We start from the raw sequence: 19,135 nt of genomic DNA on the forward strand, positions 1-19,135 counted from the left end.
CTGTTTCTGCCGCACCTCCTCCACCTGAATTAGTCATCACTCACTGTCCGTGTGTGTGTGTCTGTGTGTGTGTATGTGGGTGCAAGCGCACAGTTGAGGAAGTTCTCAACAGATAAACTTTAACTTGTTTTTTGTTTGTTTGTTATAACTGATTATTGAAGTTACCCATTCAATCAAAAACCATGCAAGTTTGGGACTTGGCGGCCCCTCTGGCGGTAGGGTGTAGTTGCACGACGGTCAGCGGCAGCAGGCAGCAGGAAACAAGTCGTTTTGAAGGGTTTTTATTCAACATATCATCTCATAAAGCAGGACCGGTTTCAGGTTCAGCTCATAGAAAAGATTCATGTCCACATATTCCAAACAATAACAACAAGTAACTTTGACAGAATTCTAAAACCATTTCAACTTACAGGTACTACCCGAAAAATTTGAATATCAAGTAAAAGTTGTTTTATTTAGGAAATTTAACATAAAAGATGAAACCAACACATTTTATTGAGCCATTACACGCACATTGACATCTCAAGCAGTTCCTTGTTGTAACTTTGCTGATTAAGATTTTCAGCTGATTAAAACCACAAATCCACAAACTCATTTTCTGAGTTTTTGAATTTGAGTTTTTTTTTAAGCTGCGAGACCTGATCAACAAAATCCAATCCAATATATTGATTTGCATATTATTCGTTTATATAATATGTCATATTCACCTTTTAAGTTGATGTGCAGGAATACAACAACCTTTTCAGGATATTCTAATTTTCTGGGTAGTACCTGTATATTGTACATTTATATATTAACTTTGGTGTCTCTTTTTGGTGCTTGTTTATTAAAAGTTTCCAGAAACAAAGTCCAGCAGAGCAAATTAAAGCACACACACACACACACACACACACACACACACACACACACGCACAGTGTCGCATTATTGAGGGGAAAAAAAATTAACATTGTTTTTTTTGTGCGCATCAAACTGGAGTGTGTGAGTCTCTGCAGCGTCTGTAGAAGAAGAAGTAGTAGTCGGTGAAGAGCACCCCTGCAAAGTGATGGTTGGTGCTGCAGTCTGCCTGACCCTGAGACACAAGCACGAGATGTCAGAGGGAGGTGGGAACAACCAGAGAGGAGGAAGAGGCGGAGGAGAAGGAGGAGCAGGGCAGGAGGAGGAGGAAGGAGAGAGACGAGGAAGGACAAGGAAGAGGAGGAGAAGGAGGAGCAGGGCAGGAGGAGGAGGAAGGAGAGAGACGAGGAAGGACAAGGAAGAGGAGGAGAAGGAGGAGCAGGGCAGGAGGATGAGGAAGGAGAGGGAGGAAAGGAGAAGGAAGAGGAGAAGGAGGAGCAGGGCAGGAGGAGGAGGAAGGAGAGAGACGAGGAAGGAGAAGGAAGAGGAGGAGAAGGAGTGAGAGAAAAGAGAGAGATGAAGGGGAGGAGGAGAAGAAGGAGGTTCTTACAGCCACGGTGGAGCGGAAGTGGTAGGAGCTGCGGTGGAGGCGGGACACGTGCAGAGCCCACTCATGCTCTCCCTGCCGAGACAACCAATCACAGGCCAGCTTGTTGAATCAGAGGCACAGCAGAAGTAAAGACTGCGTGTGTGTGTGTGTGGCTCCACTGCACCTGTGTGTTTGCTGGGTATCTGCTGCCAGCGGCGTCGGTGAGGTCCATGTAGGCGGAGCACGGCGTCGACTCGTCGGAGCCACACAGGTGGACCACCAGCAGCTCGGTGGAGCTGCGACACACACACACACACACACACACACACACACACACACACACACACACACACACACACACACACACACACACACACACACACACACACACACACACCGACGCACCGTCAGGGTCAACACAACCACAGCAACCGCGGCTCTCGCTCTCTCTACCGCAGGTCGGTGTGTGGCTCACTCACTTCATGACCAGCGTGACCCTCATGTTGACGGGGACGTAGCGGCTGACGGGAACCTTGTAGATGTAGCGACCGGGCCTGCAACAACACAACCACACAAACACAAAACAACACACTCAGAACCAGCAGACAACTGGCCGACCTCCACCAATCAACAACGGCCAACGTGAGAGCAGCACATATTCAATGTGAATGGATGTGATGGATGGATTGATGATGATGATGATGGATTATAGACGATGGTGGATGGAAGGATGGATGATGGATGGATGGACAGTGGAGGATGTTTCATGGATGATAGATAAATGATGATGAAGATGGTTGGATGATGAATGATAATGGTGGATGGATGGATGCCAGATGGATGCCACTCACCCACATTCACCCTTCACACAGTATTTGCCGTCAATCATGTGCTGGTTTTCTTTGATCAAGAACGACTGGATGGTCGTGTTGGTCCCTTGTGGTGACAAAACAATCATACATACATGGGGTTAAGTGTGTGTGTGTGTGTGTGTGTGAGACAGTGTGTGCGCGTGTGTGTGTTCCACTCACAGTCGCTGGCCTTCTGTAGTTTGTCATAAAGTTTATCTGCAAAACACAAGCACCGAAGTCACAGACTGCAGTCGTCGAGCGTGCGGTGGATCATCAGAATCAGAGTGGAGTCTGACTGCGTGGCTCTGCTGCCCCCTACCTGTCATATTGAACACGTCTCCCCCAGGTGCCTCCGTGGAGGCGGTGGTGTTGTCAGACTCGGCGCCGCCCCCTCCTGGCTTTGAGCAGCAGTACGCCTCCTCGCAGTACAGCAGGTCACAGAAGTGGAGGTCGGGGGGCCAGGGGCCCGGCGGGACGCTGGCTGCCACTGAGAGGAGGGAGACAGGGACGGGAAGTGATTTGAGTCGGCCAATCAGAGGGCCGGAAGGCCAGACTGTGCTGAGACTGTTACCTGTAGTGGGAGCTGGAGGAGCAGCGGTGCCAGTGCTGAGGGGGAGGAGCAATCATGTCAGTGTGTGTGTGTGTGTGTGTGTGTGTGAGAGAGTGTTTGTGTAGATTTGGGCCTTCTGATTGGTCACCTGCTGCCGGGCACAAGGTCCACAGGGTCATCCTTGAAGTCCAGCAGATACACAGTGGTGATGACGACCACGCTACACACACACACACACACACACACACACACACACACACACACACACACACACACACGCAGAGACACAGAGAGACACACACACCCCAGGTCGTCAGTGTGGGTGTGTGATCTGTGAGCAGTGAAGACAGGAAGTGACATCATCAGGCCTCACCACAGGGCCATGGTGGCCAGCAGGGCGAGGACGCCCCCCCGGAACGCCCGATGCTTCACCCAGCGGCGCCGGCAGCAGCTCCTCCCCTGCTTGGGGGAGTCCTGGGGTGGGCTCTGTGGGGGGTTCTGCGGGGGGTCCGGGTCCTGCACCGTCGGAACGCTGCTGTGTTTCCTGCTGGAGCACGCATACACGCACACGCACACACACATAAACATTTTTTTGCTGCAAAAAAAGGAGGTCAGTGCACACAACAGAGTGACTACGCACTCATTGACCTTGAGAGCAGACACACCCTCACCTTCTCAAGGTCACATGCCTACGTTTCCTACAAGACCTTTTTCTTTCTCACATAGAGATATGCACTGATGCCCTTGAACCTCACTGATAATAAACACACACGCACGCACGCACGCACGCACTGGTCTGATTTGCAGATGCATTTGAATGATGGTGGATGGATGACAAAGGATGTTGATGGATGAATGATGGTGATAAATGAATGGATGGATGATGGACGGATGATGGATGGATGATGATGGATGATGGATAGATGATAACGATGATAGATAGATGAAGATGATGGATGATGTTGGAGGGATGATGATGGATGGAAGATGATGATGATGATGATGATGGCGGTGGATGGATAATGGATGGATGGATAATGATGATGGGTGGACTGACCTTGAGGAGCGCAGGCTGCTGCGCAGGCTGCTGCGCAGGCTCTTCAGCTTGTCCAGCCGTCGGTTCCAGACCTCCAGCTCCTGGATGCGGTTCTCCAGGTTGTCAGTGAGCTTTGACAGCTGCTGCACGGCACCGACGTTCTCCATGAAAATCTGCTCCTGGTCAGCAGTGAGAGATGGAGGAGGAGCAGGAGGAGCCCCTGGTCAGCTAGTGTGTGTGAGATTCTCAGAGTCTTAGCCAGAAGAAGGAAACAGGAAGTTACTTTGTCCACCATCAGGAAGCTGGGGATCTTCTCTCCGTCCGAACAGCTGACATCTCCCACCTCCCTCACAGCCGATGGCAGCAGCTCCTTCACCTCCTGAGCAATCACGCCTGACAAGGTGCAGTGGGCGTGGTCACTGGGTGTGGGCTATCACCTGTCTGGTGAGTGTGGTCTGTCTGGAAGTGTGTGTGGCCTGTCACCTGTGTAGTGGGTGTGGCCTATCACCTGCCTGGTGGGTGTGGCCTGTGTGGTGGCTGTGGCCTATCACCTGCCTGGTGGGTGTGGTCTGTCTGGTGGGTGTGGTCTATTATATATATGGTAGGTGTGGCCTGCCTGGTGGGCGTGGCCTATCACCTGTCTGGTGAGTGGGGTCTGTCTGGTGGGTGTGGCCTATCACCTGTCTGGTGAGTGTGGTCTGTCTGGTGGGTGTGGTCCATCACATATATGGTGGGTGTGGCCTGCCTGTTGGGCGTGGCCAGTTACCTGTCTGGTGGGTGTGGTCTATCATATATATGGTGGGTGTGGCCTGCCTGGTGGGCGTGGCCTATCACCTGTCTGGTGAGTGTGGTCTGTCTGGTGGGTGTGGCCTATCACCTGTCTGGTGAGTGTGGTCTGTCTGGTGGGTGTGGTCCATCACATATATGGTGGGTGTGGCCTGCCTGGTGGGCGTGGCCAGTTACCTGTCTGGTGGGTGTGGTCAATCCCCATGGCGTCTGCGAACTCCGGCCGGTAGTCGAACTCGACCAGCCTAACCTGGTTGATCCTCTTCAGCTGCTCCTCAGAGTCCACCTGGTGACCGACACCCAGGTGAGAAGACACCAACCAAACAGAGCGTCCAGTGGGGGGCGCCGCCACACGGCTGCCACGTACCTCCTGCACGTTGTGCTTGGCGCGCAGGTCCGACGGCTGCATGATGGCGCCCATCACCTTGGCGTTGCCGCAGACCACCAGCGCCTCGTCGGGGGCGTCCGTGTTGATGCCCACCCGGCCCTGACACACCACGGCATCCGGCGCCGCCCCCCGCTGCCACGGGGCGTCGCCCTCCATCTCGAACTGACCGGGGTTAGAGGCCTGAGCCACAGAGTGTTAGCACATTAGGTCCAGCGGCTGGTTCCGGTGTGTGTGGCGGCAGCGGCCGAGCTTACCCTGACAATGATCCTCTCCGACACCAGTGCAGCGAGGAGGAAGGTCTCTGAGGCACCGCCCACTGCGGCGTACAGGCCCACCACCAGCTGGAAGTATCTGCAACGCAGCCAAAAATGCACATCTGTTAAGCAGCAGGCCAGATAATCATCTGCTGCTTAACATGGAAAAGACAGAGGAGATGGCGATTGACTTCAGGAGGAAGGGAACAACTGCGAGGCCCCTGAGCATCTTGGACAGGGATGTGGAATTGGTTGAAGTGTACAGGTACCTGGGTGTGACTATCGACAACCAACAGCACAGTTGTGTACAAGAAGGACTGCAGCAGACTCCCTGAGGAAACTGAGACCCTTCAATTTGTGCAGCAAGAAGCTGGAGATCTTCTACCAGCCTGTCGTGGTCCGCACTCTCTTCTCCTCTGTGGTCTGCTGGGGAGGCGGCAGCATCTCAGCCAGTGACACCAGCAGACTGAACAAACTGATTAAGGAGGTTGGCTTTGTCATTGGCTGTAGACAGGAGACCTTTGAGGCGGTGGTGAAGAGGAGGACGCTGAACAGACTGTTCTCCATCATGGACCACCAGGACCATCCTCTCAACCACCACACCACCACTACACAGTGTTTTCCATCATGGACCACCAGGACCAACACTACACAGTGTTTTCCATCATGGACCACCAGGACCAACACTACACACTGTTCTCCATCATCATGGACCACCAAGACCACCCTTTCCACCACACATTGGACAGACAGCGGAGCGTCTTCTCCAAGAGACTGAGACAGCTTTGTTGTCAGAAGGACCGCTTCAGAAGGTCCTTCCTGCCAAGAGCCATCACCATCTACAACTCTTCCCTGTTGTGTGGCAGATAGCATTCTGGACATTTTCTGGACTCAATTCCAATATTGCACTGATGTTTTCTAAAACCGTTCTTACCTCTGCACAATTGACTAATCAATTGCAAGAGCAGATGTTTACATATCTGCTCTTGTTTGTTGCATATAGATTGACTTGAAAGTTTCTTGTAATCGCTGTTAGTATTACTAGTTAGTTTTTTGTGCTGTTTTAGTGCTGCAACAGTGTAGTTTTCCAATTTGGGATCAATAAAGTACATCTATTGTATCTATTCTATTTTTTTTTTGGACATTTTCTGCCGTTAGCCACAGGCAGGGGGCACCGGCGGTCCCCACCTCTGGTCGGGGTTGGGCCGGCCCTTCTTCCTCATGTTGTTGGCCGTGGTCTCGCTAAAGTGCAAGCGGCCCAGCGTCACCTTGGAGACCCCACTGCCAGCAGGAAGCTCCAGCCTGCACGGGAGGAAGCGGAGAGGCGGCTGTCAGGTGAAGCAGGTGTTTCAGGGCATGCAGGGGGCGCCGCTGTGCCTACCTGACGGGCCGGAAGGGCCTCTTGCTGCGGTCCGGCTGCGACTGCTCAAGGGTTACCTGGTGGCTCGGAGACTCCAGCTGTGGAGGGAAGAGAGACACCCTGAGGCCCCCTGCTGGTGGCTGCCTACAGCTGCTTCAATCAGTTCTTAAAGGAAGGACTCCTGTGTGTGAGTGTGTGAAAGTGACGCTGATGATGAATGTATGGGTGGATGATGATAAATGGAAGATAAATGACGATGATGGATCGATGGATGAGCATGGATGGATGGATGGATGGATGGATGAGCATGGATGGATGGATTGACGATGGATAAATGATGACAGATGATGACAATGATGGTGATGGATGGATGAGCATGGATGGATGATGATGGATGAATGGATAGATGATGATGGAAAAATGATGACAGATGAGGATGATGATGGATGGATGATGATGATGGATGGATGCATGGATGATGATATAAGGATGGATGGATCTATGATGATAATGATGATGATGATGATGATAATGTATGGATAATGGAAAAGACCTTCTGACCCACCTTGACCCCGAACACCTTGACCAGCAGGTGGTCCACCTCCAGCGTCCCCCCGGCCGTGTGGACGTAGCGTGGCTTGGTGGCAGTGCCGCCGACGTGGACGGTGACCTGGAAGTGGTTCTTCTTCTGGCAGACGAAGGCCTCGTCAGCCACTGAGTACACAAAGCCCTTGTCTGTGTCCACGTGGTAGGCAGGGGGCGCCCTGGAGTCGTCCAGGGAGCACCAGGTGTGCGGCAGGTACCGCTCCCACATCAGGAACTGGCTGGACCCGGAGTACTGCCCTCCGCCACCACCGGCGGCGCCATAGGCCACGCCTCCACCGCGAGGGGAGTCGCCGTCACTGCAAGATGCGTCGCCCTCCGACTCGGACCTCCTCCTTTTCTTCCTGCAGAGGAAAACATCACACCCACTTCCTGCTTAAAAACCATCGGGTGCATTTGATTTCATCACCTGCAACATTTCCCCAGCTAGGAGGCGGGGGGCAAATAAACAAAAACAAAAAGGCCTTGCATGATTCTTTGTTGGACTTACTGGTGATGTGGGCCGGAGGTGGAGCTCAGGCGGCAGGCTGTAGGGGGCATGGCTACGCCTGGAGAGGCGCCAGCAGCTTCGGTGAAACAGGTGTGGTGGAGCAGCGGCGGCGAGGGGGGGGTAGGCGGGGGGGCGTAGAGCTGCGAGCAGGGGGGGTAGTGTTCAGGTGGGAGGGTCGAGCGCTGCTGTGTGGGCGACGCCCCTGTCTTGATGTAGGCGTCGTCCAGTGGGGCCAGAGCGTGGAGGCGGGCGGAGCCTCGGTCCTTAAAGTGGCAGGAGGAGGAGGAGGAAGAGGAGGAGGGGGCGGAACTCTGCTGATGTGTTGGCTGAAAGGCCTCCTGGTTGGTGGACAGGTTGAACCAATAGGGCGCCTCGTAATGGGAGTCTACCAATCAGAGAACGACAGCAAGGTCAAAGGACAGCTCAGTGAAAATGTGCAAAACGGTGAAGGCTCGATGGCATCAAAGATTCGTAAGGAAGTGACGTAGATTCTAACAAGTCTCGTAGATTCTTTCCAACTCTCGTCGGGAGAGATGGAGGGTCCCAGTAGCCCAGGCTTCACTGCAAGCATGAATCAAATAAAATCAATTCATCAACGGTTAGGTTTGGGATCAGAACTCGGGTGGCGGTGAGGTTTAGGATTGGGGCCCGAGTCACAGTTAGGATCAGTATTCAAGTCACGGTACCGGTCCAGAATACAGTTTTGGAGGCTAAGGATGTTACATAGGGTAAAATCATTGCCTATCTCTATCAATGTTAGCCACCCTCTTTGATGTTAGCTTCATCTTCAACAGGATTTTTCGAGACTTTCTAAGAACCTACGTCACTTCCTTACCAATCTTTGATACCATCGAGCCATAGCAGCGTCACAGCCAGGATCCTGAGTTAGGCACATTCGCCGCATTAGCTGGAGGCTTTAATGAGACTAGCCAAGGGAAGACAACTGTTTGACTGGTGGGGCCAGAATGGGTTGTGAAATGTGACAGTGGGGCCGGAGCAGCAGCAGATCGATGGAGTGTTTTGGTAGGAGGAAACAATATGTCATGGAATATGTAAAAAAAAACATGTTGCTTTAATGTCAATTGAAAATTGACAATTTCTTTATGTTCGGCAGGCCAAATCAAAAAGCTCAATGGGCCGCATATGCCCCCCCGGGCTGTAGTTTGCCCATGTCTGGGCTAGCCTGTTAGCTCACAAAGTAACCTTATTCCTAGCCTTACAGTTGTCTTAAATGGACGCGGTGGCTGCCGGTACCTGGTATCCGAGCAGGTGAGCAGGCCTCTGAGCTGGAGTCGGGCGGAGACTCAGGGAGCATGCTGGGAAAATTAAAGAAAACAAAATCTATTAAACTTGACAAAGATGATTGACAGCAGCGAGAGGGTAACCTTGACGTGCTTGTTTACAACCTGCACAGATAACCAAGTGGGTCAGTGCGTGTGTGTTATACAACTGTGTGTGTGTGTGTGTGTGTGTGTGTGTGTGTGTGTGTGTGTGTGTGTGTGTGTGTGTGTGTGTGTGTGTGTGAGTGTGTACAGGAATGATCACATTGCGGCAGGTTTACAACCGTCAGTTTTTTATGATGGTCTATAAATGTTTATTTCTGACGGTAAGATGAAGGTTTTTGTTCAGGTGAGTCTTCCAAATTTTACCTGGTGAATCATTTTCATCTTCAGTCACTTTTAATTTTATTTTTTTCAAACTTTTATGAGTTGGCGAGGAGATTTTACAAGTACTTCAAAACTTGGTGTGAAAATGAGTTTGTGTGTTTTGTGTGTTGTTGAGCTCACAAGCTGTTGGCGTCCATGTCGTTGCTGAGGTACTGCTCCAGGATGCTGGTATCCACGGCAACCGAGCTGTCCAGCACGCCACTCACATCATGACCTGCTCACACACACACACACACACACACACACACACACACACACACACACACACACACACACACACACACACACACACACACACACACACACACACACCTGGTCAGTAACCCTGGAAGCTGTTTGGTTGTCGGGCTGCTACTGCTGCTGCTGCTGCTGCATCAACTCACCGCTGAAGAACTGCTGCAGCGCCTCCGTCTCTCCCAGCACCTGCACCGGCAGCCTGCCTCCTCCGGGCTCCATGGTGGCGCAGAGAGGCTGGGGCGTCCCCTACTGGAGAGATTTAAAAACATATATATAATATCAAAACGAGACGTTTTGTTCTTGTTTTTTTCATTTAAAAAAAAAAAAGAGTTTGGTGGCAGCTCGAGGCAAAGATCCAAACAGCTCCCTGTTGACCCGCTAGTTAACAGGCAGGTCACCGCCTTATCCCAGCCAACATCCGGTGAGCGATGAGACACAGAGGAGCGACTTCCGGTCCCGCTGGAGAGGAGAACTTCTCGACTCTGAGAGCAGCTACACTGATCGGCGTGGCCATCCTCACAATCGTTAAACTATGAAAACATCTTTCACGGTTCACCGACTCAACTCCTGGCTGTTTGTGTTCAATCGTGACTTGCACTTGCCGTTGTTTTTTGTGCGCGTTTTGTCTGCCACAACACCAAGATGTTGATTCGTCAACAAGGTCTAAAATAATTCTAATATTAAACCCCTGTCTGCCAACTTGTCTGGGTGTATTCCTCCCAACAAACAAACCAACCAACCGCACCTGTCAAAGCTCCAAGATGGCCGCAGCTCTTCTCTCTGTTACCCAACCAAGTCGTCCTCAGGTACAATCCATCTGCAGCCACCTGCTCCTCCACCTGTATGGCGGAATCACACGCTAGAGGTGCCGCAGCTCCGCTTGGTCCTCGTAGCTTTGTCTTAAAAAAAAAACCTTCCTTCAAAAACAATGTTTCCTTCTAGCCGAGAACTTTCACCTCTTCTTCCTGTTTTTCTTCTTGCGCCCGCGGATCGTCTCGATCGGCCAGGTGAACTTTGAGCTTTGGGCAGGAAACAGTAACCCACCTGTGTGTGCCTAGGTGCGTGCGTGTGCGTTCTTGTCCGCCATTGTACTGGACGGCCACGTCGGGTACACTGCCCACCTACACCCGTTAACACAGTTCGCTAAAAAAAATAAAAAAAAAAACCCCGGTCAACCAACTTGTGAATCCACATACTGTATATTTAATATAGACGGCTAATGCTGCTAGCTGTTAGCTGCAACATGTTTTTATTGACGTCGCAGTACGTTCAAAGGAAACGTTATGAACAGCAAATCAACCAATCAGCCGTTGTAATTTAAATGGATATTATGTGGTTTTGTTTCTTAACCTTCACATACATTTACCACGGCCAGTAAATTCAGCTTGCTGTTAGCCGATGGCCTGCTAACGTCTCATGGAAACAGAAGAGTATATAGAGACAATTTTAACTGACCAAAAACACATGTAAACGTGTATACGGGTTGTGTCCAGCAGGGGGCGCCACAACACAACTGTGTGTCCTCTGCTGGAAACCGAAGACCAGAGACGAGGATATAATACCAGCGCTCATTATTATTATTATTATTATTATTATTATTATTATTATTATTATTATTAATATGTGTACATTTCACATATTCCCCCCTCCCCTCACAGCCAGTCAGACGCTGGTGTACGTGAACTTTTAGCAGAGCCCCTGAGGTGTCAGTGTTTCTCATCATGTCTGAGTGATTTACGGCCGGACCTCCAGTGAGAGTCTCTGACTCCACTTAGAGACATTTGGACGTCGTTAGCACCCAGCCTAAAAATAGAGACATTTACGACTATTGGAATCGATAACGTACAAATAAAAGATCTGCACCGGCAGATTATTATTTTTTTTTCCACTTTCAACGCCGGTTTAGCAACTTGTAAAATACTGATGTGGACACATTAAAAGCTTTAACAGGGTCGTAAATTCCCAAACAATCTGCTGGCCAACTTTAATCTGATGTGAATTAGGTGGAAAACAAGGATGAAGACGAACGAGGAGCAGCTGGCAGCATCTCTGTTGGCGGGTGTTTCATTAACGTGTGTGTGTGTGTGTGTGTGTGTGTGTGTGTGTGTGTGTTTCACAATAGCCCTTATTATCACACACTCCATTGTCTCCTTTATCTCTACTGGACGTCTTATCAGCTGACCTTGGTCAAACAACAACACACACCTCAAGACTCCAGTTGTCCCTCTGAGACAGTGTGTGTGTGTGTGTTTACCCCATTGTGTTACTTTGTCAGGACCGCCTAGATGTGGCTCACTATTTTATTGCAACCGGGCATTGTTTTGCAGGAAGTTGAACGTTTTGAATGTCGCACTCGATGTAAGAGGAATAAAAACACATCTTACTGTGACTCAGAGCTACGGCTGCTGCTGCTGCTGCTACTCGTGTCTTCTGGGTAATTGACTGTGTAAGAAGTTAGCCGCAAAAGTGGCTGTGAGTCACATCCACCTCCACTTCCTGTCAAGTTCAATCAGAGTGGCTATGAACCACCGTTGGGCAGGTAGCTCATCGAATTAGCACATTTGTGAGTCACAAGTGGAGTGAGAATGCGGTAACTTCTGTGAAGTCCTTCCTTGACGTCCTCCAGAGGCGTAAAAACCAACTCTGACCCGCAATCACATCGCTCAAGGAATGCTAACGATGCTAATGAGCAAGCCTCAGACAGAGTGAGTGTGTGACTGCCCGCCGCCGTGTGCGCACAGTTTATCCCCTGCTGTTGATATCAGCAAAATCGAGCAGCAGGTGGCACAAAATATTGTTCACAACGCCGCTGCTCAACGAAGGCTTGAAATAATGTGTCGTGTTCTCTCTTGTGGACCACCGACTTCCTCATTGTGTAATTGTTTACATTGGAATGTTTGAAATGAGTCACGCTGGATGTAAAGTGCCACATACTCACACACACACTTGCTTTTTGCTGCAACAGATTTTATTTACATCACAGGAAGTTCAGACAGAAAATCAACCACTCGGCTGTTACGATTTTCACGGAACATTCCGAGTTTTTGTTTTTTTCCCAGGATTTCTTTGGAGCTGATGAACATGCAGCTGTTAAATTGGCTGACACCAACTCTGTGGGTGGAGTCAGGGAACAAACCACACCCACAACAGCTCGCCATAACAGCATGTTATGACAATTTATCAATTACACAAACAAATTTTTTCTGTAAATACACATTATTCATTGAGAAAAAAACGAAACTAAAGACAAACATTGTCCCTCCTGAACGATGGTGGGTCAGAGGTCAAGTGCGGAGGTCAAACTCCACTCACAAAGAAATTGTCAGAGAATTTGAAAAGGTTCACAGACGTCAAACATCCTGTTGATGCCTTGTTTCACACGAGTCATTTGGATCCAGAACACAGTGTGTGTGTGTTACAGTGTTACAGTGCTACAGTATGACAGTACTACAGTATTACAGTATTTACAGCAGTATTTTACACATTTACAGTCAACAGCCGTGACGAAAGTCACACCGAGGCTGCAGCTTCCACACGCACTTGACAAGACATGTCAGCAGAGTGTGTGTGTGTGTTTAGTGATGCGGGACGACAAACACCGCTGGCCCCGCCCCCCTTCCCTCCTCCTCCTCCTCCTCCTCCTCTTTGGTGCGTCCGACGGCCACCAGCGCCTGTGTGGAGTCACATGACTCTTTCTCTGCATCCTCGCCGTTCGCTCCCTTCCTCCTGCTCCTCCACCTCCTCCTTGACCTTCCCCTCGCCCCTCCCCCTCCCTCTTCCTCGGCCCCTCCCTCGCGGGGGCGCCTGGCAAGCAGCAGCGCCAGCTGGTGGCGCGCCGGCGGGCTGAAGAGGACGTAGAGCAGTGGGTTGACGCAAGCGGGCAACGGTGCCACCAGCAGGAGCACCGCCAGCGCCGCCTCCGGCCCGTCGGCGGTGAAGGGGAGGCGGAGCAGCGAGGAGACGCAGAGGAAGGCCACAGGCAGGTACAGGAGGCAGTCGGAGAAGAGCAGCCAGGCCACGTGGCGGGTCAGCGCCGCCTCCTCCTCTAAGGGGGGCGGGGCTCTGTGGGCGCGGCAGTAGAGACGGCTGTAGGCCAGCGTCATGACCAGGAAGCAGGAGGAGTCCAGGAGCACCAGGGACACGGCGAAGACCACAGAGGAGGAGGAGGAGGAGGACGAGGATGAGGAGGAAGAGGGCAACGGCAAGCAGAGCCACGTCCTGCTGTGTCCGGCCAGCAGAGGGAGCAGCGCCACGGCCAGCCCCAGCAGGAAGCACAGGCAGACAGCCAGCCGGGCAAAGGAGGAGGAGTTGGAGGAGGAGTTGGAGGAGGAGGAGGAGCGACCTGCAGTGGGAGGAGACACAGCGTGACCCCGGTGACCTCTGAGCGTCTCTGTCTTGGGGGGGTTGCATGGATGTAGAATCCCAACTGCATACCAGACTGTCAGTCAGTACGTTTACATGACACTCGAGAAAACCGAATTATTGCCTTCGTCCAAACATGATCGTAAAACTAAAGTGCACATGCACGCATTACAGTACCAACAAAGATTGGAGTTTGAAAACTCTGATTGGAATCGGAGAACTCCGAATTCCTCCACCATGTATACGCCTTAGTCAGAGTTTAACTGGACAATGCGTGTGCTCGTGTGCCACACCCCCGCGCCAGCTCCTTCAATACGTGGCGCTATCACGAGTGAGTGTATAACTGAGGACACAACCGGGAAACCTTTTTAGTTAATTTGCATTCTCCAAAAAAAAATGTTGCAACGACACGGTGCTCTGTACAACTCGCCGGTTGGCGAACAACTATTCACCTGGAGTGGAATTGCGGCCTGTAGTTACTTCCCAAAGGCTCTGAAAAAACCCTCACAAGTCCACAAATTTTCTTTCATGATCTGCGAAATGAAGTCCAACTCGATGCAAATTTGCGAATATTATATTTCCTCTTCTTTTAAAATGTCATTAGCACGTGGCGCTCATTTGCAAGTGCATGTTCGCTGTGGTAGATGTGGGCTTCCACAGTAAAATCGCCACTCATATGTTGTGTACGTTTCTATGTGAATTTCTGACCAATCCGCTGACGTAGGCGAAGCACATCTGCAGCTATTCAGTGACAGTACGGACATTACATTGGTGTTGTATCTCGCTCAAAGTCGTTTTGTTATTGTGCGACGAAAGAGATTAACCGGAAGTTAACATGCTGAAAAGACTCATATCGCCCCCTAGTGTGGGGGAGGAGGATGCGTCCCCATCAATAATTTGATTTTCTCAGCTGCATGTAAACTGGGACAAGGAGAGAAGTCTGATTAGACGAGAAAACCGAATTATGAGCTTAGTCCGATTAAAAAAAAATGTTTGGTTGTGTGGCCATGAAAGAATCAGAATCAGGAGTCTGTTCATAATAGATCTTTCTATTTAAAAACTTTAAGTCATGGACTATTAATCTTGATAAAAAAAAACTATAAAGGAAAGAAAATCCCCATGAAATAACTACTGTATATACTTAATATACTTTTCCCAGTGTGTCTCAGCTCCTTCTGATTGGCTGACACATCCTGATGTATCACGTGAGTTACAGAGGCATGATGGGAAGTGACACTACTGCTACATGAGCTCCATAATGCATAAGTAATGCAGAACCCAAATTTTTTTTATGGTGTATGTGATCCATTGGCTCTTGTGGTGAAGTGGTTTGGGATGTTGTGGTGTTTTAGGGAGCGTCACCTTTGTGGCCTCTAGCGGCGGCAGTGGCGAAGAAACATCGCTCCAGGGCGGCGGCGGTGAGCAGGAAGAGGCCGGTCTGCCACGCAAACACGCACAGGAAGCCGCTGAGGCCGCACAGGAAGCTGCTCTCCCACATGGCGCCGTACCTGCGGGGGTTAGACCCGAGCAGCATTAGCATGAGTTAGCCTAGAACAGAACCAGACACTGCAGGAGTCTGCAACCCCCCCGACCCTCTTCACCTCCAAAAAGACCCAAAGGTCCAGCCGTCCACGGCGGCCAGCCAGCCACTCCACACTCCCATCAGCCCGTTCACCAGTGCCAGCAGGCCAATCAGAAGCTTGGCTGGCGCCACGGGGGCGGAGCCGGAAAAGAAGACGGAGAGGACCACCAGGCTGTTGCTGACCAGTGAGAGCACGGCGATGAGCCACACACCCCCGCGGATCAGCCAGCTGCCCAGCAGGCGGGTGCAGGGGCGGAACGGACCTGAGAGGGGGCGGGAAAAGTTGGTCAGCTGACCCAGCACGCCACTCAAAAACAGGAGGTGGAGCCAAGCTTGCTGGAAACAGCCTATGGTGGGGGCTGCAGGATTTAGTTACTGCTGTGCGTGTGGTGTGTGTGTGTGTGTGACCTGGTGCCGGGCTGCAGTGGACACTGTGCTGAAGTTTGGTTTCAGTCTCCAGCTCCATCAGAACGTCGTCCCAGACATCGTGATCTGCTGCAGGAAAGACAAGCTTTTATTTTGGAGTTCTGAAGTTTTGAAGTTCTTCCGAGTCCTTCCTGACACCGACTACAACTTTTCACTCTGTCACGGCTCATTATTTATTTATTTTTTGATCCTGTGCTCACCGTGATTGGACGGGACGGCAGAGTTGTGCACTAACTCCTCCCTCTCCCAGGAGGACACGCCCCCTCCTGTTGCGGCTGCTCCGCCTCCTCCTGCTGCTGCCTCGCAGGAGACGAAGGCGCAGCACTGGAAGGCAAAGGGCAGCTCCAGCACCCTGGACACACACACACACACACACACACACACACACACACACACATTTTTTTTTCACTGCCATGTAATGTCACCAATAAAATCTTTTGAATCTTTGAATCTGTGAAACACAGGGGTTCAGCATGTTGACCAAGTGTGTGTGTGTGTGTGCGTGTGTGTGTGTGTCTGTGTGTGTGTGTGCGTGCGGGTGCCAGGTCACCTGACTCTCGGCAGGTCCTCCCGCTGCAGCACCTCCATCAGCTGCGTGTTTCCAGCCAATCGCAGGTGAGTCAAACTCTGGAGGCCGGCCAGAGGCAGCGCTGACAGCTGATTGGACGAGAGGTCGCTGTGGAGACAAACAGCCAGTTTTCCTTCTGAATGAAAAAACACACCGTCTTCCTTCTCTGGACTCAATCTTAAGCCCCGCCCCTCGGTGCTCGCATCATCCAAACTGAACGAGTCCCATTCATTTCTCAATTGATGTGGGGTTTTATTCCTTAAAAACAAAGGGGCGGGGCCTCTCATTGACTCTCTGGGGGGAACTCAGCGACCATCTTTGTGGAGGTCACTTCCTGTCACGTCACACTCACAGTTTGGAGAGAGCCGGCAGAGCGGACAACACGCCGAGCCTCAGCGACCGCAGCCGGTTCCACGAAAGGTCCCTGTGGGTGGAGCCACACAAAGCAGGAGTCAGACCACTTCCTGTGTCACTTCCTGTGCCACTGACCCTGACGCCTCAGTGAGGGTTAAAGCAGCTGAACAGGGAGCCTTTGTCTCACATAGGAAATGTGTTTGTTTGTGTGTGTGTGTGTGTGTGTTTGTGTGTGTGGCTTCTTGAATCTGGACCAAACGATGGCATCATACCCCATCAGCAGGGGGAGCACCTGGAGCAGCATGTGGAAGTGTTTAAAGGAGGGAATCTTTGGATCACTGCAGCCTAATTACACCTGAACACTGCATGTGCGTGTGTGTGCCAGAAGAGTGTGTGTGCTTACAGAGAGCGTAACGACGTCAGACCACGGAAAGTGTTCTCCTCCACTTCCTCGATCTCATTGTGGTGCACATCACTGCAATGCAAAAACACACACACACACACACACACACACACACACACACACACACACACACACACACACACACACACACACATGCACTCTGTCTTAGCCAAGCTAAGAGTAAGTTAGCATCTCCCGGAAGAGGGTGAAGCGGTTGCAACTCACATGGTTTGGACGCTCTGGCAGCCGGAGAGCGAGGGCAGCGTCTGGATGTGATTAAAGGACAGATCCCTGCGGAGACAAAGTTCCATCCGTCAGTGCTGAGAAGTCCGGACCACCAGTGAAGGCACCGGTCGGCCGGCACTCACAGCAACAGAGACACATTAGCATGCGGAAGTTGCCAAGAGTTGTGTGGAGCACGAACAGCACACACACCAGTAGAACAAACATCATCTCATAGGCTGATCTATCTCATCCCACGTGCTGCCAAAATGGGAAGGGGGGAGGAGGGGCTACACCGCATCCAACCACCAGGGGGCGAAAAACGAGAAAGGAAAAAAAAGACGACGACCATGGTCTCATCTTATCGAGGCTGCAGGGGAACTTACAGCAGCTGCAGGTTGGGAAGCTGTTCACACATGGAGGCAGGAAGGGAGGTCAACTGAGCTCCTGTGACGGTCCTAAACACACACACACACACACACACACACACACACACACACACACACACACACACACACACACACACACACACACACACACACCGCAAAAATCACATCATCTGTCAGTGATGCATTCAGGTGTTTTCAATGTTCTGCTGAGTGATTGGCAGCGGTGCGTTCAGGGAACCTCTGTGACATCCGTGAGTCACAATATCACCAACAGCACAGGAAGAATAAAATTCTTCCTTCCTTGTGCGTGCGTGCGTGCGTGCGTGCGTGCGTGCGTGCGTGCGTGCGTATGTGTGTGTTCCTGCTGAATGTCAAGTGGCAGGCGTCTTGACCGCTGGGTTTGGTTTTGTGTTTCTGTGAAAACACACACTGAGGCTCAGCGGCCCGGCAGAGTCGGAGTGAACGGAGAAGACAAACATCAGACGCCAACATGTTTATTGTGACGTGAAGAGGGAGTTGGAGGACGAGTAGTCGGAAGAGAAGGAGGACAAGAAGGAGAAGAAGGAAGAGAAGAATGAGGATGTTTGAATTTCACAATCACGAGATTTATCAAAAAAAAACAGCAGCAGTTTAACTTCCGCTCAACAAACACACGATTCTTGTGTTCCTCCGTGTGTGTGTGTGTGTGTGTGTGTGTGTGTGTGTGTGTGTGTGTGTGTGTGTGTCTCACAGGCTTTCCAGGTTGTTGGTTCCTGTCAGATCAGGAAGCTCTGTCAGATCTGCAGCTCCGTTCAGGGACCTGAAGGCAACAGCAAGAAGATCAGCTGCGGTCCAAGTGTGTGTATGTGTGTGTGTGTGTGCATGTGCGTGTGCGTGTGAGTGCTGTTCTCACAGTGTTCGTAGCTCTGGCAGGTTCTGGAAGGCTGATCGGTCCACAGTCTGGATGGGGTTGTTGTAGAAGAATCTGTCAAACACAAACAGCGTTGTCACCTCCTGTTTGGGGTGTTTGGCCTAGGGGGCGGGGCCAGTGGGTGGTACTCACAGGGTGACCAGGGAGGGGTTCCCAGCGAAGGCCTGCTTCGGGATGGCCTGGATGCGGTTGCTATGGAAACCACTAAACAGCGAAACGGCGGCAGGATTAGCTTCCACTTCCTGTGTGCTAAGCTAGCGAGGCTAACAGCAC

At 51.3% G+C, this 19,135-nt stretch overlaps 2 protein-coding genes across 9 annotated transcripts in view; both read right to left on the reverse strand.

Annotated features, from left to right (window-relative positions):
* Window positions 1–265: 265 nt before the first annotated feature.
* On the reverse strand, window positions 266–10,797 carry myrfl (myelin regulatory factor like). 4 transcript variants are annotated; one of them, XM_076044006.1, is made up of 24 exons: window positions 10,691–10,797; window positions 10,392–10,545; window positions 9,793–9,895; window positions 9,530–9,623; window positions 8,997–9,058; window positions 7,743–8,127; window positions 7,215–7,596; window positions 6,671–6,747; window positions 6,478–6,591; window positions 5,290–5,386; window positions 5,015–5,215; window positions 4,825–4,933; window positions 4,145–4,254; window positions 3,883–4,040; window positions 3,199–3,372; window positions 2,974–3,045; window positions 2,847–2,881; window positions 2,595–2,762; window positions 2,456–2,491; window positions 2,276–2,360; window positions 1,904–1,978; window positions 1,609–1,720; window positions 1,446–1,517; window positions 266–1,070 (listed from the first exon to the last, which is right to left on the reverse strand). In XM_076044006.1, exons 3-24 carry the CDS (start codon window positions 9,863–9,865, stop codon window positions 966–968), a joined length of 2,796 nt encoding a protein of 931 aa, XP_075900121.1. In that variant the 5' UTR covers window positions 9,866–9,895; window positions 10,392–10,545; window positions 10,691–10,797; the 3' UTR covers window positions 266–965. The 4 variants fall into 4 exon arrangements, with proteins under 4 accessions (XP_075900121.1, XP_075900122.1, XP_075900124.1 ...); XM_076044007.1 differs by lacking the exon at window positions 10,691–10,797 and having other exon boundaries at window positions 9,793–9,892; window positions 10,392–10,663; XM_076044009.1 differs by lacking the exon at window positions 10,691–10,797 and having other exon boundaries at window positions 3,199–3,369; window positions 10,392–10,663.
* A 1,795-nt stretch (window positions 10,798–12,592) lies between these two features.
* Window positions 12,593–19,135, reverse strand: part of LOC142900001 (leucine-rich repeat-containing G-protein coupled receptor 5A-like) — an 18,386-nt gene continuing 11,843 nt past the window's right edge. For 4 of the 5 annotated variants that reach the window (XM_076044003.1, XM_076044001.1, XM_076043999.1 and 1 more), the window contains 13 exons: window positions 18,995–19,066; window positions 18,845–18,916; window positions 18,683–18,751; window positions 17,950–18,021; window positions 17,567–17,632; window positions 17,342–17,413; window positions 16,937–17,008; window positions 16,567–16,692; window positions 16,217–16,368; window positions 15,999–16,085; window positions 15,610–15,853; window positions 15,371–15,516; window positions 12,593–13,988 (listed from right to left, as the gene is read on the reverse strand). In XM_076044003.1, the coding sequence (XP_075900118.1) occupies window positions 13,222–13,988; window positions 15,371–15,516; window positions 15,610–15,853; window positions 15,999–16,085; window positions 16,217–16,368; window positions 16,567–16,692; window positions 16,937–17,008; window positions 17,342–17,413; window positions 17,567–17,632; window positions 17,950–18,021; window positions 18,683–18,751; window positions 18,845–18,916; window positions 18,995–19,066 (2,017 nt within the window). In that variant the 3' untranslated portion in view covers window positions 12,593–13,221. The remainder of the gene's footprint in view (window positions 13,989–15,370; window positions 15,517–15,609; window positions 15,854–15,998; window positions 16,086–16,216; window positions 16,369–16,566; window positions 16,693–16,936; window positions 17,009–17,341; window positions 17,414–17,566; window positions 17,633–17,949; window positions 18,022–18,682; window positions 18,752–18,844; window positions 18,917–18,994; window positions 19,067–19,135) is intronic. The other variant, XM_076044002.1, reaches the window with a different exon arrangement.

The sequence above is a fragment of the Nelusetta ayraudi genome, unplaced genomic scaffold, assembly GCF_046127955.1.
Source record: "Nelusetta ayraudi isolate G7.1 ecotype Tasmania unplaced genomic scaffold, CSIRO-AGI_Nayr_v1 ptg000079l, whole genome shotgun sequence".
Lineage (NCBI taxonomy): Eukaryota > Metazoa > Chordata > Actinopteri > Tetraodontiformes > Monacanthidae > Nelusetta > Nelusetta ayraudi.

What these genes read in the sequence shown, in the direction of transcription:
- myrfl (XM_076044006.1), bottom strand. Translation starts at nt 9,865, where the DNA reads ATGGAGCCCGGAGGAGGCAGGCTGCCGGTGCAGGTGCTGGGAGAGACG. An exon ending in AGCAGCCTGCGCTCCTCAAG is followed by an intron (nt 3,373 to 3,882) that starts GTCAGTCCACCC and finishes TGCGTGCTCCAG; the next exon opens with CAGGAAACACAGCAGCGTTC. An exon ending in AGGGTCACGCTGGTCATGAA is followed by an intron (nt 1,721 to 1,903) that starts GTGAGTGAGCCA and finishes TGTGTGTCGCAG; the next exon opens with CTCCACCGAGCTGCTGGTGG.